The sequence below is a fragment of the Rhopilema esculentum genome, chromosome 10 (assembly GCF_057945365.1).
Source record: "Rhopilema esculentum isolate cy_ngs chromosome 10, ASM5794536v1, whole genome shotgun sequence".
Classification (NCBI taxonomy): Eukaryota; Metazoa; Cnidaria; class Scyphozoa; order Rhizostomeae; family Rhizostomatidae; genus Rhopilema; species Rhopilema esculentum.
Genome location: NC_142824.1, coordinates 9,504,349 through 9,527,985, shown reverse-complemented (window position 1 = coordinate 9,527,985; position 23,637 = coordinate 9,504,349). Strand labels below are relative to the sequence as shown.

At 35.6% G+C, this 23,637-nt stretch overlaps 2 protein-coding genes across 4 annotated transcripts in view; one reads left to right on the top strand and one right to left on the bottom strand.

Moving 5' to 3' along the window:
• Positions 1–23,637, top strand: part of LOC135691668 (uncharacterized) — a 43,482-nt gene that overhangs the window by 16,815 nt on the left and 3,030 nt on the right. Inside the window, exons 10-12 of one of the 3 annotated variants that reach the window (XM_089110758.1) lie at positions 1,844–14,384; positions 14,892–14,971; positions 23,247–23,325. In XM_089110758.1, coding sequence (XP_088966884.1) covers positions 1,844–2,514 — 671 coding nt within the window. In that variant the 3' untranslated portion in view covers positions 2,515–14,384; positions 14,892–14,971; positions 23,247–23,325. Of the gene's footprint in view, positions 1–1,843; positions 14,385–14,891; positions 23,326–23,637 lie in introns of all 3 variants that reach the window. The other 2 variants (XM_089110759.1, XM_065209609.2) reach the window with 2 other exon arrangements.
• On the bottom strand, positions 4,912–19,873 carry LOC135691638 (uncharacterized). The gene is made up of 19 exons (XM_089110755.1): positions 19,753–19,873; positions 19,444–19,489; positions 18,716–18,819; positions 16,408–16,491; positions 15,922–16,009; positions 15,546–15,643; positions 14,837–14,936; positions 13,565–13,688; positions 13,076–13,146; positions 12,432–12,499; positions 11,828–11,889; positions 11,349–11,447; positions 10,835–10,949; positions 10,007–10,117; positions 9,421–9,472; positions 8,985–9,070; positions 8,305–8,782; positions 7,731–7,793; positions 4,912–7,223 (listed from the first exon to the last, which is right to left on the bottom strand). The coding sequence occupies exons 1-19, from the start codon at positions 19,813–19,815 to the stop codon at positions 4,912–4,914; spliced, it is 4,224 nt and encodes a 1,407-aa protein (XP_088966881.1). The 5' UTR covers positions 19,816–19,873.

The following is a 23,637-nucleotide window of genomic DNA, read 5'->3' as shown; positions in this document are numbered from 1 at the left end:
TTTCTTGAAAGATGTGGAGCCTTCTCGATGAAGAATATCGCATATCGCAAATTCCTCGTGGAGGACTGAAATTTTTCTGAATAAAATTTTCAAGATATCAGACTGAAAGGAAGATATTTCCATCGACTCATGGTTACTGTTTCTATGAACTAAGATTTGGAAATTAAAATAAGCCTTTGGTACCGCAAAATTTGAAAAAAGCACGGAAAGAGACTTGTTTGTTACCATGTGGGTCAATTCCAATTTTTGGGGGGAATTGGGACTTCATCTAAAATGTTGTGCCGAATGGCAGTTTCATCGTCGTTGATGACAAGAAGGTCACAAAAACTGTATCTTCCAGGGGTGCTTCCAGAATCCAATCAACGAATAAATTCTCATTCCATTTGGTATGTGAGGGTCATTCTGCTGCATTATAGAAGTTTATGCTTGTCTCCAAATTCTAGCCACCAGGGCCGCCGGTGGACACAAGGGGTGTGACAACACTCTTGAAGAAAACTCTGTTTCCATCTAAGGGTAAAAAAGACATATTAAGGATAGCTCACCCGTTTTGTCTGCAATGGGACCTTGAAACCCCCCTCAGTGCCGTCGAAACGAATTTCATATTGGAGGGGGGGGGGGTGGCTGCCCATTGTATTGCTTCCCTCTCAGTACACTGTGATGAAGGAAATATTGTACAGTTGGACAATTATTGGGCCCAGCCCCTTGAGCACAATAGCTAGCAACGGCCCTGCTAGCCACCTGGTTGGATTGCTTGATGTGTTTTGAAAGGCTTCTCTGGCATGGCGAATGGAGGAAGGAGTGATAAATCTGTGACCCCCTCATCCTTTGCAAAAATTTTCCAGAAGATTCTCAGCAAGCGTCATCTATAGAGTTGTGTTGTCTTTCACTAAACAAGTGACAGGCAACTTCATCAGTGTTGCAATAACATTCTCTTGGACATCAGCTGACAAACCAAATTCTGCAAATGTAGACAAGAACTCTCGTGTACTCTTTGCTAGTGCCATAATCTATTTCATGTGATTTCTCTAGGGAAGAAAGATCACATGAAACTGATGCTAAGATCTTTTGATTTTCACCAGTGCCACTTTCTATCTGGTTTGAATATTTCAGATAATTTTATGTGTTGTGAGAAGAGTTGCTAAACTACTGAAGCAATTGCTAATTGCACTATAAGTAGGCGGTAACCGGGAAATTGTTTGGCTCGTTACTTTTTTTCATTATACTTTCAAATTAGCAATAGCATATGAAATTTACATTTTTCAATAACACAACTACTGAGAAACAAGAGAGGCACTAATTTATCTGATGTCACATAAACCTTGCTATCCCCGGCCTCATGTCCATCCAGTCACCATCGACACCAGTTTAACCTTTTGCAGCTGCGCACCACATTTTTGAATTGGCTTAGTCCATTGCATAGAAATATGGTCCATTGCTTCCTAAGTGGCCTAGTCAGTTGTTTTCAAAGTAACCTAGATAGCTACTTCCAGAGTGCCCTAGTCAGTTGTCTCTCGATTTTAACTGCATTTGAAGTATTTTCATCTCCTCTTATCTGAATATGGACCAATATTCTGGATTTTTATCCAGTTTTAATCGGATGACACTGGTATTAAACTTTGCTCCTTAGAAATTTATATCAAAATTAACTATAACTTTTGCACTACACCGTTGAGAAAAGTCTTTGCCCTTCCTTTATCACTTAGCAGAACCCTTCTTAAAAAATCAAGAATCTAGGGTATCTCTGTGTTTGGGTACTTAGCAATAGCAACACTCTTTATCCTGTCCAGCCTTTCATTCTCAAACGACTTGTCATTTTTATTCAAGACGTTCTTTTTGTTTGTAGGTCAAAATTTAGAAAAAAAACATTCCAGTACTTGTGCTGGAGCCAAGAAGGTCCCTGTGAAGACAATATCACCAGAGAAAGCAGCAACTGATGTACAGCAAACGCAAACTGACCCTTCTAAAATAGAAAACTCGAAAGAAAATGAGAACAAGAAGGATACAGAAGGTCAGTCGAGTAACGATGTTACGTTAGTGAATGTAGCAAGTTATCACCCTCGCCTTGGCCTAGCAAGGGTTTTGTCGCGCATGGATAAAGATTTCCATTGGGGAGAAATAAAAAAATTATATACTGATGTCATAGAAATGGCACCCAACGTGCATGATGCTTATATCGAGCTAGCTGAGATGCTATTGGAAACTGAACCAAAACAAGCAATTTCAGTCTATTGCAAGTACCCATTTCCAAAGGAGCTAGGTTTTGACGATGCTTTCCTGCACGGTGAAATTATCAGGCTTATTGTGAAAACTGAAGACTGGGACAATCCTCATCTTGAAAAGAGCATGATCCAGTATGGCAAAGTAATGGGCTTTTCGTCGCTAGATAAGACTGTCTCAGTTCTTGAGAACAAGTTCAAATTTGAAACACTCAAAAGGGTTTACTCAAAAATCATCGATAAAGATATCAACGATGAAGAGGTGCAAACATTTTTCAAGATTAAGTGTTGGATCTAACTGGTAAGATATTACCTTGTTGTTTGTAAAATAGAATTTTGGAGTAATTTGTTCTGTATTTTTCTTCAAATTTAAGAAGTAAAAAGAATAACAAGCAATATGTTTACTGTGTGTAGAGATTTATTTTTCGAACAAATGCAAGATATAGACATCTAGCCATTTTACTTGGAGCATATGCTAATCGGCATGTCAGTCTCGCAATTCACAAGGCAAGAATAATTCGAAATAGCTGCCATACCTTTTAGCTAAAATTTCTGTCCAAACTTACGCCAAGGAAAATTTGATATTCTGTCTATATACCCGCTTAGGTCTTCAGTTGTTGAAAATAGAATTCTGTCTGGGCCATATGTTATTTGAGTCAGATTCTTTCTAGACTTTCAATGACTGCAAACTCGCTTCTTACATGGAATTTGGCTTTCTTTCGGAGTCCCTTTTTTGGTTTGCTAGATTGCCTAACTAATATGAATTCATTGTTGTTGTTTTATTGTCAATTCTCCTTTTGTCTTAAAAAGCAAAATTTTAATTATTATCTTTAGACTGTAGACATACTACACTTTCTTGAAATAAAAATGGTTCAGTCGCTAGGTTCGCGGACTATAGTTCAAAGGGTTTGTGATTCAATTCCCTGACTTTCACTTAGAGTAAGGAGAGTTGCCATCTTTTTTGTAATTCCAGGCGTAGGTTCGCGTAATATAAATGTTTTTATTATCAAATCATTAAAATCCTAAAGTGGGGGATCCTAAAAAAGTAGGGAGGGTAAAATCGCATTAAAAGAGGCTTTATTGGTAGTTTATTACTTAATATTTGACATTTTTGCAAGAAGTGGATGGGGGGGGGCTAAAGCCCCCTGCTCCGCGGTGCCTGTTGTTGGTACCGAAAATTGGCAAATTTCTACTTTTGCTATAGTCTCCCACAACCTTTCGCACAAGAGTCCCCCTTTTCACTTCGATAGTACTACACCACTGTAGTGGAGGTCTTCGACAACTAGCACTTTTAGATTTATCTACTATCAAGCTCTGTTCACAATATGACGAATCTATACTGATAGGAGAAGAACTGGTTTTTGCTTGATTTATTAAAAACTTTTTTTTGAAGTAAAACATCAGTAATTGAATAAAGTGGGTAGGGTTCCACCCAGTGGCGCTGCCTCACCCTCATTTTCGGCACCCTCATTTTTGGCACAATCTATACCGGCTATTACTTATTCCATTCTGCACTGCTTATCGACAAGTTTCGCTTTAACGTGATCCACAAAACTAGATTTAGTACAAACCTTTTCAAATAAGTATGAATTTGATCTAAATGCTTTACAAGACTTTTCATCAAGGTTATTGCAAAGAAACCTATCAATCAACTTTCGGATAGTGGTTTCAAAATTACATTTTTTTCTTACTCCAGCCCATCTTTTTAAACATAAATTTATTTTCTAACAGGCGTTTCTTCCATAAGTATAAGTTGCTTATAAATTAACAGAAAGCTATTCCAAATATTTCGCTAAGTATTTCCTTCGAAATTATTTTTATAATTAATAATTTGCAATGCTTAAGCTTTCAATTAACATCTTGATAATGAAAATAAAATAAAATTGAAGCTACAATAACAAACATATATCAATACGAATTTAATGTACATATAAATTGATTATAATTGTCAATTTTATAATAAAAATTGAAATTTTTCAGTAATCAAGAATTGATTTTTAATGTTCAAAAATTTTTCAACAATTATTTACATAATTAGCATGCCATAGCAACTTCTTCTGGTTTTTTTGCCAGGAAAGCATCACCCTATTCCTGTTTAGGTCAAGGAGACATAAATTGATACCATATTTGTCTCCTACTTGAAATTTTCAGGTGGATCCTTTCCATGGTATGGGTCCTTTCCATATTACAATTTTCGTATTTAGATTTTCAAAATGTCAGTTTTTTTGTATCAGTTCAATGACGATTGGAAGATATAGATTTTGTTAGTGGGATTTAAGTTCTTGTGGGGTTTAGTACTTTCCTATCATGATCTATTAATGAGCATAAATTAGCAGAAAAACTACACCAAGACCTTATTTTTGTTTTCGTCTTCAACTCTAGGTCTGGCAATTACATATGAAATTCTTTTTAAAGCTACTATAAAAGTAACAATCTTTATAAATTTATCATCAAATCAACACAAAGTAATAACCCGGTCTACAAAAATAGAAAAAATTGCCCACGTCCACAAATGAACATGATTTTCAAATTAAAATATAGACTCGTCGACTATCTATTTCAATATTTAATATTTTAATTTTAACTATCCAGCTCTAGGCAATCTACCCTCTTGTGCTTATACGATAGGATAGCATGATTCGAAACTTTCTCTTGACTATCCATACCAGAGTGTCATAGCATTAGGTTAGCTGATCTATGTTAGATCTACATTCTCATCGCTGTGATCTGGAACCATGCCACTGTCTGCTTCTGAGGAATCCTTGCCACTGTTATCCATCTGTTTGAGCTCTTGTCTTCTCACTCTTTCCCTTTCTCTGTATCGATCTAGCTTCTTAACACACTTAAGCATCTCCCCTTCTAATCTTCTAACTTGTAACGCGTTCCTCTCCTTCATGTTTCCAACTTTACTCGCCAGTTGCTCCACTCTTTGCTGCTCTCTGCTTAGCTCTTGTGTCAGCTGGATCACGTGGTCTCTCAGTCTTGTGTTTTCTATCTTTTGGCTGTAGTTTTGGCCCTGGTAGTGCTGAACCTCTGACTTCGCTTCTTCATACCTACGCTCCATATCTCTCGCATGTCTTTTCGTCGCTACGTTTTCATCCAAACTGATTGCCAACTCTGATTCTAGCTCTTGTATTCTGTTTCTAGAATTGTTTAAACTTCTTCGTAGCTCTTCATGCTTCTCGCTCAATTTGTCGATATCTCTTGTTCTCAAAAACAGTGAGTCTTCGAACCCTCTAGATTCGTCTCCTGTCACATCCAATTCGAAATTTGTTTCCAAATTAACTGCTCCATTTTTCTTCATTTTCGCCAGCTCGTGATCAAGCACACCACATTCACTCACCAGCATCTCAATTTGGCTCTTTGTTGTTTTCAACTCCTCTTCTACCTTTTCGTTCTTCAAAAGAAGCTCCTTATAACTTTTCTCTATCTTTAGCTTTTCATTCATAAGCTCTTTAATTTTACCTCCGCGAGGAACAATATTGTCGTTGTTTTTGTTTACAACAACTGGTTTTTTTGCACTCTCATTTCGTAAGGATTTTGCTCTTCGCAAGACGCTGGCCTTGGTCTCACCACCTCGACTCTTTTGTTGCAGCTTCTTTTTCATTGTCTTGTTTGTCACATTTCTTGGGTCGACAATAACTACGCTTTCTTTCTTTTTTGCATCTCCATTTCCTTCTTCCTCCTTCTTTTCAGGATCAATCAACTTTGAAAGCTTGACCTTGACTTCATTGATTATGCCTTCGATCCTGATATTATTCTCTATTGCTACAAAGAGCTCTGTTTCGAAGGTTCCTTCATCATCTCCAACTTCGAAACCTTTAGCTTTTCGTGATTCTTCGCTATCCCCTTCTGATAAAGATTTCTCCAATTTCACATACATTGCTTTCAATTCTGTCAGCCGCCCATCTCTGTCTGTTATTAACTCTTTTATCCTAAGATCATCTTCTTTGCATTTACCTTCCAGCTCCTCGATCTTTTTGCTTGAATCTTCCATGTCTGCCTTTGAAGCTGCAAGCTCAGTTTTCAACTCGGCAATCTGCTGTCGTAAGGATTCATTTTCTCCGTCTTTCATCGATATCTGACGCTGTAACCCATGATTTTGTATCTGTATTTGCTTATTCTCTAGTGTAAATCTCTTTGCTTCTTTCTCTGCTCGTTTTTGCTCGTTCTTCATCTCATTGGTACTGCATTCAAGCGCTACTTTATCCGACCTTATCTTGCTTAGCTTGTGTTCAAAGTCCTCAATCTCCCTTGTTGTTTTAAGTTTTTCCACTTGCATTAATCGCAGCTTCTCGTTCACATCTTTGTTTTCTCTCATAATTACATTAAGAGTGCGCATCAGCTTTGAATTCTTCTCTTCGAGCAGATCGCATTTCTCTTCCAGCTTGGTGACATTACTGTCTATTAGTCTTCTGTGTTTCATTTTCTGCTCGTGTGTTATATCCATTTCGTCAGTTCCGCCATCAATGCTATCGAATTCCGATAAATCTGATGCGAGACTAACATTCAGGCATCCTTTGGTCGGCCACATGTTTGGTTCCATGAGACTGCTTCCTCTGCTGTTCATCCTTAAGCTCGAGATTTGATGAAAATGTGACTCTTTTGGCATGAGTTTCGTCATCTTCCCTTTTCCCGCGCAATATAGTTGGTTTTGTATGTTTAGAGGCATGAAATGGCCTCGTTTTGGTGTCGAGGCTTTTGCATATACGTCCTCACCAACACCATAACTGTTGAAGTTATCATAACTTTTGTCAAAGTCATCCAGGGTAGAATCATTATCAATGCTTGTGATGCTCTCGAATGTATCATTCATTATTTGCTGCATTTCACTGTCTTCCTGTTTGTCAACAATTTCATCTATTTTCAAGCCAGATGCATCGGTGCTTGCTTTGGGCAACGAAAGCAGAGCTAAAGCTAGTCTCAGCGCCATGTGTACGCTTATCAGCCAGGCAATGAATTCAATGTCAAACCCAGCAGCTTCATAATTAACAACCTCGGCAATTTCTAAAAGAATGAAACAAATCATTCAGTTAGAAGCTATACTGAAACTTGATTTTTGTTCCAAGTATTACAATTTATCAGAAGAACGTATTATTTTAGGTTTTCTTGTTTTATTCTGTGAGTTTCTTGGATGTTTCATGGAAAAAGTTAACGGTTGTTTGTTTTCCTTACCATTTTACAGTAACATTATCTTGCAAAAACTTGTATCCGTTTCCTTTAGATTTAGCATTGGGTTTGTTTTTATCAGGAGTTATAAATATATTTCCTTATTTTGATGAATAAAAAGTTAGAAATTATAAGAAATACTGGGAGCAATCTAACAGTGTATTGGGAAGTATGAAGTTGAGAGAAAATAAACCTTTATTGCGTGAGTTTTATGTGTGAATATAGGCATTACATTGTGCTCGCTCGATGGTTTTAAGTATCCAAGTGGTGACAAGTGACGAACTTTCAGGAAGATTATAAAATCGTTTGAAGTAATTATTTCTCACTTAATGATTCGTTACTTACCGCCATCCCTGTTGTTGTCCAAAAATTCTAAGAGTTTCTTCATTTTTCTGTGCAAAGTTTCACCTTAAAAATTAAACGTATAAATATTAAATATCAAAGACTAACACATCTCTTTTTATCATGCTTTCAAAATAATAAAAGCCATGCTTTCAATTTTGGGAGCTAGGAGATCTAAACACCTCGAAATGCAGCTAAATTACCAGATTACTTTATTGTGAACGTAGTTTAGCTCAAATGGTTGAAAAATATTTGGTGGTAAAAAGTCAACTGTTTTCAGGTTTTATTCGAAAAGAAAGTAAAAAGGCCATTTTGTATTTCTATATAGTGTTTCAACAAGTTGGAGCCTGATATGTAGCATAAATTTCTTTACTGTTGCTGCATTGAGAAAGTTCGTTTGCTGAGCATTGAGTTTGCATCAGTGTTTGTTGTTAAGCCAAAGAGCAGATACAGAATATATACTCAGACTATCTGGAACCTTCAAAAGAGGAGTTGGGGGATCTTTCGTTTTGCCTAAACGGAGGATCTTTCATTTTGCTTCAATTTCTCCAGCAATAAATCTCCTAAATCTCCTCACCTTCGTCAAATATCACAAGGCCTTGAAATTTCTGGAGGCAGTAGTTCATATCCTCCTCCATCGCTTGACAGCGCTCTTCCAACTGCTTGCAGACGTATTCTGTATATTTCATAGTGTCATTTGCTTGGAAAGATGTGTCACTATCAACGATAATCGATTCCTGAAGCAAATCGAGATCATCCATCGTATCCTTAAGGATATGCTTCAGATCAGCTTCTGCCCAATGGTCCTCAGTTAGGGAATAATTCTCATGCTGCATTGATACAGCATCCATCAGTTCATGCAGAAGTTTTGATATCTTCTCGTAAAGAAGATCTGTGTTCTCGCCTGCAGATACATTTCTTGTGCTGTTGGCAAGGGTAGCCATTATCTCGGAAATGATAAGAATTTCCAATTGAGGGAATTTTGAAGTGCTGATGATAGCATCGTTATTGGATAGTTGCTGTGAATTTTGAAGTTCAGCGAGAGCAATCTCTGTCTAGAATGAGCAGAATTTTCAAGCTGAAAATCTGATTTCAAGGAATTTAATACTATGCATTTACAATTAAGCATTTCTTAGATTGCAATCCATTGATTGGTTGGATTAATTGGAACTTCTTGGATTGATAAGTAAGATGATTAATTTGTAAACGAGGCAAGAACAAGTGGTGTATTGAAACTTTAAAAGAGGTTAATCTTACCTGAGTTTGCACAGAAATTGGAGCTTCTGTTTCTGTTTTGTTGAGTAAAACTGCATGGGAAAATCCAGACTGGTCTAACTGTTCTTCTGTGAAATGAAGATTATTTCAAATGTTTTATTTTCTGAAATATCTATGGCACGTGCCCTGACAATTGTTTGAAAACACCAAAGCATAAAAAGGTTAGCCATCTCCCTTCATTTTGCAAAATATCAAAGGAGGGTAGTAAAAGCCTATTCGGTGTATCTTTGATTATGTAGTTTCATTACTTTCATGAGCAATTCGTAGATACTGGCTATTGGTTATTATTTACAAGGTATTTCTAATAATGTGCTTTATAAGCAACGTAAGAAAAAGGTGCAGATTTTCTATAAGATTTAGGAACATGTGAACACAGGCTGAGGTGCTGCTAAAAGCAGAAAGCGGTTTGACGACTTACCAAGGCATTCAATTCTTCTGGCAAGCCTCTTTGCAAGAATTTTGTAATCAACCTAAAACAAAATCCCCGAGCATAAGATCGTGAAAAAGGCGACTTGCGTAAGAGAAGAATCATTTTGTATTGAATTGGATTCAATGTTGCACTTTGTTGCATATTTTGTAAACCTTTCATTACTTTATGATCCTTAGAATTGTATCAGAATTTCCTGTTTCTATTTCAAATTAAATCGACTTCGTGCCACTTTGTGAATCGTTTGAAGAAACAGACATCGCTTTAAACAATAAGTTTCTTGCTAACTTTATGTTCTAGCCAGATAAAAATGCACAGATGCGGGTTTTAAATCGTTTATGAGAGTGTCATTGTGCTATATGTTTTTGCCAAAATAGTTGCCATTGATTCAAAACTATAAAGAACAATAATTGTAAACATCATTGAATAGTTATATAATGACCAGCTGCTGATAAGTCACTAATTAACATTAAAAGAAAAAGGAGCCTAAGCCAATACTCTGTCTGTTCAGGATCGAAGCTTCAAAACTTATTGATAGTGTTTTGTTTTTACACTACCTCAAGTTTACATTTCTCACCTCAACGTTCAATATAAGCCTTTCTTTGTTTGTGATTTTCCTTGCCCTTGTGCCAAAATTCAAACTGCACCTTGTTTCGTATGCTTCACTAGCAGTTGGAGCGACGCAAACCTTTTGTGTGATAGAAAACAGAAGTTGTAAATCTTGCTGATATAATCATCGTTTTCAAAAATATTAGATTTACCCTGTTCTAGGCGAAATCACTTATAAGCAGGTGAAGCGAAATGAATGAAGTAAAATGAAGTATGAAGTAAAATCGATTTGACATCGTCAACTCTGACATTACAGTGTTTCAACAATAATTTTGGAAAGATTTTGTCTTCAAAAATTGTAACTTTACAGCAAGAACAGAAAGAATAGAGTTCTTGAGTGTGACATCATGACATATCTTTTTCAGACTTTTGGAATTTTGACTGCATAACCATACAAAAACACCATTAATTACTTTTTGTGATAAAAAATCAGTTAAATGGGTCACAAATTTGGTGAGATATGGCCAATAGAAGATTTGAAGTTTGATAACGTATTACTTTTATTTTGGCTCTGTTCATAGAGTTGTGAACAGACAGAGGTTTGATTGGGGAAAGTAAATGCTCATTGGGCCATATCTTATCCAATTCGTAACACAATAGCTAAATTAGCACATTTATAGGCTTGCTTAATGATGCTCTTTCAGGTTATGGGATCCAAACTTAAAAGTTTGATTTTTTTACGTCATTACTTTAAAAAACTATTGTGAATCTTACAACAGCATCTGAGAATACACTCTACCATTCTCACAAGAGGATAGTTTTTAAATCTCTAGAGCTGAGGTTATTTATTACTCACAATGAAACTTGTCCTGCATTGAGGCCCAAGGCACTCTTGCAATAACCTTGTTAAAGTAGAATTGCGGAACGGTATATGCCTCCTTGTGCCCTCGGATAAGGCATATATAACATTTCTAGAAGAAGACAAAATACAATCGTTGAAAAGTTTTAGCTACAAAAAGAGTGTTTTTAGCCTAGCATGCACTTGTTTTCTCGGTATCTGAGATAATTAAAATACATAACAGACAAATTTAAATTAGCTCGATTAGTTTCAAACGACTAAAAACAGATTCAAATTCTCATATGGTATTATGCTGCACAATGCAACAAGATAATCTCCTAGATTCGTTTGCATATGAAAAAAGTTAACTGTATGAAGAAGACTGTGTTGCTACTCTTCCTTCGGTGAAGAGGCTAGAGATGTGCCAAACTCGAGAATAGGTGCATCTCTATGGGTCCAAAACAAGAAAAAGGAATTCACGTAGGCCATGAAAGAATTCATGCTTCTGTTCAGTAAATAAGTCTTAACTTACCCAAGTTCAAGAAGAGAGGAGTTTATGTGCTTTGCTTCTGATAAACGGACACCTTCAGCCATTGTCTTGCCAAGTCTTTCACTACCAGCAAGGTCGCATCTAAAATGAGATTTTTATTAATTTTTTACACTGCTTCTACTTAAAATTAAGAGTTCGTACAAAGCTGTTACAAAGATTTTTCTATGCATTGTCTTGTGTTTGCTAGACATTCGCAGTTTCTAAGTAAACATCTAAATAGGATGTGTTTCATTATGCAAATGTCATTCTGTTACTTTTGACTTGTTATTAACCTATTAGAAAATTAAGGCAAACAACAATATTTTACATAGATAAAACTTCTATCCTACTCTTCTACTCTCTTCTTATCCGCTGCTTTTCCTATTCTCTGAACCTGATGAAGGCGAAACGTCGCATTACTATTCAACTTTCATGTACAAAGTCGTACTTTTACCATATTATTTTGTTTTCATTTTACATACATGTCAATTTTCCCTCGCAGTATCATGTCTTCCTCTAACATCATTGCTGTCATATCACCATCCTGTGGTGAAAGTACAAAATTTTTCAGATTACTTAGTTTTATGTGACTCATTTGAAACGTTAACTTGTTTGCGCGAATTAGGTGCTATCAAGAAGACGAAATTATTTATCTATTTTCAATAGAGTGGAATTTTATTGCTAAATCTTGGTTTCAGCAATACATTTTTTAATTGCAAACTTCATTAGATAATAATATAACGCTGGTAAAGGAACGGAAAAACCTTGAAGAAGAGAAGCAAAAATGACAAAAGCAAGCTTAATAAAGTACAACAACTTTTTATGAAGAAACTAACATTAAAAAGGCTAAAACTATGTCTTATGCCTTGGTACGAAGTCATTATCTAGATTTGACAGCGATAAAAGGTGAACTTACAGCAGTTGAAAGACCTATAATAAAGGAAGAAGAAGGAAATGCAGGATAAGCTGTCTGCCGGATTCTGTGAAGTTAATATTCAGGAACAAGGGAATCGAATTTCAAAATAAATTCAATGTAAACCTAATATTTCGTCCCGGCACACAGTGTTATCATTAACTGGCAAATACCTCATAGTCACATGATGCATTCATATCTGACTGGCTTGACTGCGTGGATTCATCATCCTTTGCAGGACCTTCACATAGAAAAAAATAATACATTTAGACTCGCTAATACGATACAGACCCAACTTTTTGTTACTCTAGCAAATTTTTTGTTCCTTCATAATAGTCAATGTTAAGACCAAATTTTTCAATACTTCAAACTCTCGATTAAAAGAACAGGATTATCTTTTTTTCGAAAGTTCAAGGTAATGGATGTTGGTTGTTCTTCTAAGCAAAAATTAACTTGCAAGCCTAAACATTATTTTTGTTTAAATTAGAAATAATTAGCCTACATGTTTCAAGCTACAAGCTACTGTTTCGCAAGTTACAAATCTATGTATCAATTCAATGAGTTATACTGTTTCCCTGTTGGATTCCTTAACCACTCGTCTACATAAAATGAAACACGTTGTCTAATTCCTGGTGTGTTTTTCCAGCAGTTAACCTGACATATACATAGTGAAATATAGTCTTTGCAAGGTCGGTTTTATATATCTCTCTTAAACGTGTGATCAGATGTCGAGTCTAATGTGTAGTCAATGAGCAGTATCACTAATTTCGTTAAATATTAAACATTGTCTTCGACAAAAAACATTCGTTCAACATACTAGATGATCTTGTCTTGCATCCTTTAGGATCAAGCCGCCTCTCAATGCTCAGTTGAAAAATGGCGTGCGATCTAGAATTATGAATTAAAAATATTTTATCACATATCAGTATATATTTATGATACTTGAAAAGTTACAGAACAGCTTATGGTGTTCCATGAAGAAAAATTTGACTGAATTCTTCAGTTGTATAAAGTTTAAGTGATAAATCATGTGTTGATTACTCAAATATTGTTTATCTGACAGCTATGTCAGGTAAAAAAAGTATTTAAAAAGTTTAGCCGTACCCTTAACCTTAAACTGTTGTCAAAATCTTTCATTCGCCTTAATTTTATTTCAAGATTAGATCCTTAGAATTCCGTATTGGGGACAAATCGCGAAGATGAAAATTTTTACCAACAATTACTGCAGTTAAAAAATTAGGCCAAGACAGCTACATCTGACTTGAGACTATGTGTTTGCTACCATTACTAATCTAAAGAAGATTACCTGCTAGACTGACGAACCATTTTCGTCTCAGCGATTATAAGTTCCTTTCTTCCTTGGTTTAGTAAGTCTAAAGCATTTTCAGCGCTGTTGACTGAGTGATGGCTCAAATTGGCCACGTAAATTCCTGTGAAGAATTTAGACATTGAAAGCATAATATTGATTTTAAAAAGTTTACAGATGGTTTTCTTTATTGTGCATTATCTAGTAGGGGTAGAATATCTTTCTCTTTTAAACTTAGCAAATATGTATTTTGAAATGCATTCCAATTCTTGCAGTATTTCCTGCAGTTAAACTTCAAGTTTTCTTAGCTGCTAATTAATCAAAGAGAGCTAATTACGAAATTTTTGAAGGGCATTTTAAAAAAATTAAACTTTGCTTATTCTAAAAGTTGCAACATTCAAAAAGGAAAGAAAAATATCGTTTAACGAAAAAATATATTCATGCTAAATCATCAGGGGTTTGCTATCAAAGTTCCTACTTTTGAATGAAGTAGAGTTGAGATAAGCTTTGTCAAAATCCCGTTGAAATTTACAGAGCAAACTTAACTTTTTTCCTAAGTTAAAGTCAATGCAGAGCTTTAAAACGAATCTGCTGCATGAGATGCTACTTGCAGCCTCGATTGCGGTCCAACATGGCGGGAAAACATATCACGTCAGCAAGCACAAACAGAGTGGAAGCGACCAAGGATTGATTTGATTCTCATTTTGGATTTCTCATTTGCCTTTAAAATCATAAAAACCTAACCCAAAACAAAGACATAACGAAAATTTGACAATTTATACAGTACTTTTGAATTTGCCAGGTACACTTTCCAAGATGGGTAAGTTTTGAAATCAATTCAATTTGCAATATTTGTTTCAATTTTGCCTTTCTGTTGGAAAATATTTAACTGCCCTTGAACTTGTATACATTGCTTTTACTTTAAGGAACTTATGATTTGTATATTAGACAATAAGTTACCTCATTATTTGTGCATATTCAATTATGTGGCTTTTAACAATTAAATTACAAAAATTTCAAATATTTAAAGCGAAACGCTTTTCAGTACTGAAAAGTACTGCAGTAGGTACCCAATTGGACAAACTTTTAAAACGACTAAAGATTTATATAAACGACTTATTTGGCATTGTCATTTTAACCTTGTCGTAAATTTAGTCGAGGAAAGAATTGTTTTGTTCACAACTAGCATTGCACGAGGTTTAGGAGACTCAAAACTTTGCTGAGGAGGGTATGATAAGGTTAAAAGGAAATAAGGAAATATAATTTTTTTACCTTTCTTTGGATGTTCACGAACAAACAGCTCATCCTTGCATTCTGGATTCAACAGGTCGTAAACTTTGTCCTGATAAACTTGCACAAATGAGCAATTGATCTAGAGAGTGATGAAGACTCTATTTACAGCCCTAGGTAAGGCAAAATCATTATTTTTCTTAGCCTTCATAAAAGCACTTTTTATTCATTGTTTTACAAATACCTCTGTTGTGATCCAATGCTTTGGTGACAATGGCCAGTGACTTTGGAAGCATTTCAGAGTTTGAGGAGCACAGGGTGGAAGGGGCACCATATCACAAAAAGTGGACACTATTTCAAAGATGCTACTTCTTAGAAAAGGGCATTTTTCAAAAGTTTAAGGGGCACATGTGTCCCTTACAGTGACAATAACTTGGAAAAGATGTTGATTTTGAAAAATACTTGTTGTTAACATAATTGCATATCAATTTTTTTGGTAATTGGCAATAATTTTCCAGCAAAATCGAGTTATATGTTTCTTTTGACTTAAAATATGCCTCTGTCATGTTTATTTAAGCAAAAAATATCAAATGAATACAATCAAGAGTATTCTTCTACAGTGAAGATTCTTCTATAGTGAAGATTCTTTGTGAAAGCATTTCAAGGACATATTTTCCTTCAAACTCTTCCAAATTCTATTCAATAAATCTGTTTGAGAAATACTGCACAATAATTCAGTGCAACAGCTTACTTTATACATATGTGCCACATCTTGATTGATTCGCTCGAAAAGATTATCTATTGTATAATTTGTCACACTTCCTTCAGCCAACACTGTGTGGGTTTTACCTGAATGGAAAAAAGTGAATTTTTTCACATTTTAGTTGTTGAGCATTTTGCAGACTATTGTGTAAAAACAGACATCAGGGCCATAATACCAACTAAAACATGAAACATAAAAAGCAAAAAAACAATTGCAAATAGGCCTAGAAGTGAAAAAGATAATGTTGACATTCTTTCTTTGCTCTTCCAAAAGTTACTATTTTAATTTTGCTACATCAATATTTTCAAAGAACAGTGCTATACAATGATATCAGGATAGTATTTTACAATGATAGACCACATACCTGTCCCAGTTTGTCCGTATGTTAGGAGAGCACAGTTGATTCCATTGAGCAACTTGCTAATGAGAGGCTTGGCAGTTATGCTATAGACCTATAAAAAAGCCGCATATGCCAATGTGAGATCCACTGACAATGTTGCTAGGACCAGATGTGTGATGTGTTCTGAATATATCAAAATACTGAGTAGATACACAATGATTCAAAAATGATGTTCATAACGAAGGATCAATCTACAAGTAGTTATTGTGCAATGTTTTGTTTTCAAATTTTTTGCTGCATCAATAAATATTCCCTTTAATTGATGTGAAAAATTAGAAAATATTTGAAATTATGTGGGAATTATTGGTAGATATTTGATATATTGATATGCTCCAAAGAAGTCGGGAAAGTGCTTTTTGCAAAATGTTGTCATCTTGCAACTTCATCAATAAAAAACGAAAGAATAAGAATTGTCAATAAGAATTGTTTTCTTTCTAAAAGACGACTTACTCTTTTGTTATCATCATCTTCACCAAACACTCCATCAAAAAAGTAGCTCGTTTCAAGTGAATGTCTTTCGTCGAGAACTTTTATCTGAGCAAAAAACAGTGGAAACATCGTTAGCAAATAATTCTAGATAAACTTTTGTTTGTATCATAAAGGTTTGTTACTTGTGGGTATAAATGTTGTGTAAATATTTTGTCATTTACTCTTTCATTCAAATTGCTATTCCAAATAATTTAACTGAACAATGAAATCATATTTAAACGCTGCTTCTCGAATATTTTTAAAAGGGTACATCACCAAGGTGTGAACCAACGACGATTTTTGTACAAAAATAAAAAAATTGGCAATAGCTGGTCTTTTTTATCGGGACAAAAATTTCGGCATAAAGCTAGTGTTACACGGTCCAATATTCCTGACAGCTATTCTCGCAATGGTAGCTGAAGGGGGATGTAAAGATTTTTTCAAACTGTTTTACACGCAGCAACAATCTCTGCAATCGCAACGATTGAGGTTGGGTAACTGTCTCGGAGACTGGATATTGTTGGTAAACAAAGGCGCCTAACACTTGCCCAACATAAAGTTGCAACACAAGTTAAAAATGTTACACGGTGCAATGACCATAAAATACCTGCAATCGTTTCCTGAATTGAATCCTTTGCACACATAAATGGCGTGTTACGCCGTGTAACTGTCTCGGAGACTGGATATTGTTGGTAAACAAAGGCGCCTAACACTTGCCCAACATAAAGTTGCAACACAAGTTAAAAATGTTACACGGTGCAATGACCATAAAATACCTGCAATCGTTTCCTGAATTGAATCCTTTGCACACATAAATGGCGTGTTACGCCGTGTAACTGTCTCGGAGACTGGATATTGTTGGTAAACAAAGGCGCCTAACACTTGCCCAACATAAAGTTGCAACACAAGTTAAAAATGTTACACGGTGCAATGACCATAAAATACCTGCAATCGTTTCCTGAATTGAATCCTTTGCACACATAAATGGCGTGTTACGCCGTGTAACTGTCTCGGAGACTGGATATTGTTGGTAAACAAAGGCGCCTAACACTTGCCCAACATAAAGTTGCAACACAAGTTAAAAATGTTACACGGTGCAATAACCATAAAATACCTGCAGTCGTTTCCTGAATTGAATCCTTTGCACACATAAATGGCGTGTTACGCCGTGTAACTGTCTCGGAGACTGGATATTGTTGGTAAACAAAGGCGCCTAACACTTGCCCAACATAAAGTTGCAACACAAGTTAAAAATGTTACACGGTGCAATGACCATAAAATACCTGCAATCGTTTCCTGAATTGAATCCTTTGCACACATAAATGGCGTGTTACGCCGTGTAACTGTCTCGGAGACTGGATATTGTTGGTAAACAAAGGCGCCTAACACTTGCCCAACATAAAGTTGCAACACAAGTTAAAAATGTTACACGGTGCAATGACCATAAAATACCTGCAATCGTTTCCTGAATTGAATCCTTTGCACACATAAATGGCGTGTTACGCCGTGTAACTGTCTCGGAGACTGGATATTGTTGGTAAACAAAGGCGCCTAACACTTGCCCAACATAAAGTTGCAACACAAGTTAAAAATGTTACACGGTGCAATGACCATAAAATACCTGCAATCGTTTCCTGAATTGAATCCTTTGCACACATAAATGGCGTGTTACGCCGTGTAACTGTCTCGGAGACTGGATATTGTTGGTAAACAAAGGCGCCTAACACTTGCCCAACATAAAGTTGCAACACAAGTTAAAAATGTTACACGGTGCAATGACCATAAAATACCTGCAATCGTTTCCTGAATTGAATTCTTTGCACACATAAATGGCGTGTTACGCCGTGTAACTGTCTCGGAGACTGGATATTGTTGGTAAACAAAGGCGCCTAACACTTGCCCAACATAAAGTTGCAACACAAGTTAAAAATGTTACACGGTGCAATGACCATAAAATACCTGCAATCGTTTCCTGAATTGAATCCTTTGCACACATAAATGGCGTGTTACGCCGTGTAACTGTCTCGGAGACTGGAGATTGTTGGTAAACAAAGGCGCCTAACACTTGCCCAACATAAAGTTGCAACACAAGTTAAAAATGTTACACGGTGCAATGACCATAAAATACCTGCAATCGTTTCCTGAATTAAATCCTTTGCACACATAAATGGCGTGTTACGCCGTGTAATCGGCCAACAACTTGTGTCACAACGCTATTGCGAGACAAATTGCAAAAATGCATTGTGATCGCATCATGAAATATTATTATAAATGTAAAATGGGTGCATACCCTTGACTCCTCTTTGTAAATTTCCAATGCACTTGCTTCGTTTCTCTCTTTTTCTTCTTCATTGAATGGGCGAACACGTATGTATACTTTAATGGGCCTTTTTTCTGAGAAAAGTAAGTTCATTTTACCGCCAAGTTAACCTAAAGACATTTCTTGACATGCTTCACAGATCAATTTATGCGTTTCAAAAACATCTCATAACTCCAAGTTACACATTTAAAGAAATATAAAGTTATGGGTGGCGTTGTGATTTTTTCATCTTTTTTCTAAGTCAGCCCTTCATCAGACAGAAAATCAATCGCCTTACTCTATACTATGAAATATTATGAAATACTAAGAATAAACTAGGTAGTGAGAAACGTCAATAGAAATTTTTTAAAATCAATTGCTGACATGATGTCATTTCTAGTGCTCATGTTAAAAAAGAAACATTGGAAGATTTGCTTGCAAACTCGCCATTGCAAAAATCACTTCTCTGGTGGTTCACGATGAACTCGTTTTGTTGCAAAATTATCCTCATTTTTTGTCCAGTAGCGTAAGCGATAACATTGAAGTTTAGTCACATGAAAGTGTTTGTCTGTATGTTTATAAAGTCATCTACATACAGGCATGTATTCTGATCTCTAGTGTGACATAAAAAAGAAAACAAGTTATTTACAATGAAACCTAACATAAATGAATACAAAAGCTTTCCAGCCAGGAAGGCACAAAATTTTCAGATTACATACCTTTCATTTTATTCTGCTTGATTTCCTGGGTTGTATTGGGCTGAGACTGCATAAAATCAGTTCATTCACATATCAAAAATTAGAAGAAATACACGCAAAAAAGAAGGTTATAAAATAACTCTTTCTTTTTTATAATCTTGAAGACAAGGTATTTTTGCTTATTTAAGGTTCAAATAAACAACTGGCTGTTAAGGTGCAATCCGTTACATAGATTTCGTCAAATTATTCATTCTAGCAGCCTTTTCAAACTGAAGATCAGAACAAGTTTTAGAGCATTAATATTCACGAATGCCAAAGCAGGGAAAATACCTGATCTAGGAGAACGTGTTCGTAGAATCCACAATGCCAGTTAGAGTAAGTTGCAGGGTCCATTCAATTGTCTTACAATCATACTGCGACTTCTGCTTAGGTCCTGACATGGTACATGGCTGCGAAGAATCAATTTCAATTAGTAGTAACCCGGAGAGTAGAAAGCTGAAATTGTTTACAGGTACCATTGTTACATTACATATGTTACGGGTCAATAAAATGATATTCATCCAGGGAGGGGGGGAGGAGTTTTGAAGCAGTCGATTAGAGTTCTGTATACCGAATTGGAATGATAAACGCCTATATACACGAATCCTGTGAAAATAATTATTTAAACCGTTATCCCGATCAATATTTAGCAATGTATCAAATAGGCAGTATTCTGAAACGGCAAGAGCATCACGTAAAAAAGCGAATTTATTAATTATATTCTTTCCGTTCATTCTTATCCTGCAATCAATCTTCTATTCAAATTATTTTAATTCTGTACAAAATGTTTTCCTTCAAAGACTACTTCTTAGAAACATTTCTGTTAATGAAAAACTATATCATACTAAATTTTTGAACATCTTTTAAATTATACACAAAAAGTGTCATTTTGATTAAATATTGCTTAAGTATACAGGCATCTAAAATTTATTAACTGCTTTAGCCGCCGTTCATGCATTAACGCACTAACTGGTTGATATAAACAATTTTTGCAAACAAGTAAACAGCGGCTTTTGAAACTTTTGAGCTCAGAGTTATTTATTATTAGCATCTTATTTGGAATTAAACTGCTAAAATTGTTTTCTGAAAGTATTTTCGGTCTTTTTTATTCCCAGTTGTTCCAATTTGTAAGATTTTTCCAGACCAGTATTTCTGTTGCACACATAACCCCCGTGACAGTACAGCGACTAAACCTGCGCAAGAACGTTTTCATTTAGTTATCATCGTAACCCTTATTTGAATAATGTGATCAAATGCATTAAATCGTGACCTTCTTGATAATGAAGAGGCGGTAGAGACAATTTAGATCTAGCCATGCATATGTAAAGAATATCGCATTATGTAAGTGACATTTTTGGATACTCCAAGGCGAGGAAATTGAAATGATTTAAGATATAGGGATGAGGGATGTTTTTACGGTTCCAAAGTTTTTTCAAATTTGAAGAAAATGTTTAGTATGTCTGCATACTGTATTTTTAATTGTGTATTTTTGCACTGCTTTTATGCAATATTGGAGGTGCAACTGCAGATACTTTTGCATATTTAAGGTTATTGATATAAATTTGCAACAACATTTCACTTTTTCAAAGACAACATATTACGAAGACTAAAGAAGACACGACTTAAGCATTTCGGTTCTCCGAATTTTTTAAATTCAATTGCTATTCCCATTTTCCCATTTTCAATAGCATAGTAAATCTTTAAGAGCATTGTCACTGGAAAGCACATGCTCACTGACTATGACCTGCTTTGCATGAATTTGGATGTGGGTGGCTGCACCCTCTGTCTTGAAGTATTGTGTCGTTCTGGGTATGCAGCTGAAACTGTAAAATCTTATTTGGCCCAAAATATTTAAGGTTCATGTCTTATTTGTTCACGCGAATGCTTAGTTTGCTTGTACATGGAGGATGTACAATACTGATGTATGGTACATCCTACAACACTTTAAAATACTGATCATGTTCTATCTATTTTCAAGCTGTTACAATCCAGTGACATACATGTCTGCTTGCATTATCCTTGTTTTCCAACATAGATTCGATTGTTAAAAATAAATTAGCTTCATGTTTCTATCTGCATCTGGAGGGAAATTTGTGCTCTCCTTTTTTTCAATAAACGCCAAGGATTTACTTTCGTTTACTTGCTATGCAAAGGGTTTACTTTGAAACTTCATCCCGTATGATATCAAACAAGGTTCAAAATATTTGAACTGGGTTGAAATAGGAAGACTGAACATATTTACAAAACCCATATCAATATGTCCAAACCATATCAATGGAATGTTTAAAGATTGTTAGATATTTCATTGCTTTGGGAATTTTCTATCACGAATAGCCCTGATAAGATAGCAAACAAAGCGAAAAATTCAAGGAAAACCCAACAGAAAGTAGGCCGTGACAAAGCTGCTGTTTTCGGAATTTATCTTGTGAACAGAAGAATCTTGTATTTCATAAAGGACATGTGTCTAAGTCACGAGTTTTTGGCGATATTGTCGATAATTTCTGCTATATAGAGAGAAAACAGGAATTGGCAACGTTGTTCAGTCTAGTGCTAGGTATGTCTTAGCCAGTTATGCAAACTTTTAGGCTAAGTCGTGGACATTTCTGGATTATGGAGCATTGCTGCATATCTGGGCCTGCGGGATTTTTAATCTTCTTTTTTAGGTGTCACATAGAACCACACAATGTAGCTCTTGGAATGGTCGCATTAAAATTAGAAAACTACAATGACTGCTAATACATCGATTGCAAGATCAAAGGCAAAATTCTAAACAGAAAGGTTTGCCAAGTCGTACTTGTCGGGGCCATTAATACCTTTAACTTAGGCAAATTCGCTTCCACACATGACCAGAAAGTCGAACATACATATGGATAGGGCCTACATATTGCTTCGACTAAACCAAATTTGATTCAGTAAGGGTAGTACAGAAAGAGGTATAACAATATGTTGCACATTCGCTGCGATATGCTTAAGTCATGCAGTACCTCTGGTTTTGGATAATGCATTTCTTTTAGCCAACGTGAAGGAAAAACTCTATTTCGAATCTAGGTATTATGCCTCAGAATGTTTTTGCTGACCTTGTTTTGTTAACAGAAAAGAAGCAGACGCTGTGTGTGCCAACAAATTTGTAATAGCGTTACCTTTTTCAATGTATTTCCCTATGTATTCCTCCTTCGTAAACGGAAATAATGAAACTGGCTCTACAAAAAGCGCAAGAATATTCTTCCTTGAGCAAAATACAAATAATAGCGTGACGTGCAGGCCGGGCTGATCTTTGATCTTCATTGACGGTACGCTACCTGAACTAGAGTAAAGGTCGAGTCTTGTTTTAAACTTTATATATCTGCGACGCTTTTTGCTTAACTGTGAACACAAGAAAATACGTTTCCTGGCACAAACCAGTTTATAAAATGACGCTTTTTGCAGCATATGGATCGTGTAAACCAGTCAATGTTTACGGATATTAAATAAACCATAAAATTGTGATTTTTAAGTAAACTTCTACTTGGAAAACAAACAGACATACCTCGCAAAAGTCATTATTCCACAACTCTTTAAAAAACTTAGATGAAATTGCCAGTTTCTCCAGTCAGGGTTCAATTCGAAACTTTTGCCAAATCAGATCAAAAGTGAAAACAGGTTGTGCGAGACTCAGTGCGCACAGACAATGTTCTTGCCAAACTCACGTGTAAAACCTTTGATCGCTTAAAAACAAGGCAACCTGGTATAAAGTTGATCCGCTCACTGACACTTTTGTAGCATTATGTTCTTTGTTCTATTCGCAGACACAAAAATACATTTGCAAATCAATGCTAAAACGATACAAACAACTCCCAAACAATCGGTGGCTGCCATCGCATTGAGGTAATGCTTATGAATAACACCATTGCGAATGTAACAAACATTGTCAAATGAAGGGTCTATAGGTCTATTGAATGGCCTGGCGCGTACCTTAAACAAACGACCCCAATTAAAGTTTATCTACCATGCAAATCTTATGAAAGGCTTAAACAAGCTCAATATATCTACCAATAGATTCAGACTGTTTTAGAATAGTAGTTTGAGATCTCGAACTTGAGATCGAGACAAAATGACTTGCAAAAAACTTATTCAAACAATCATGGTTTTAAATGTGTTTTCTATGAAAACTTACTCCACTTAAAAGCTTGCTTGTAG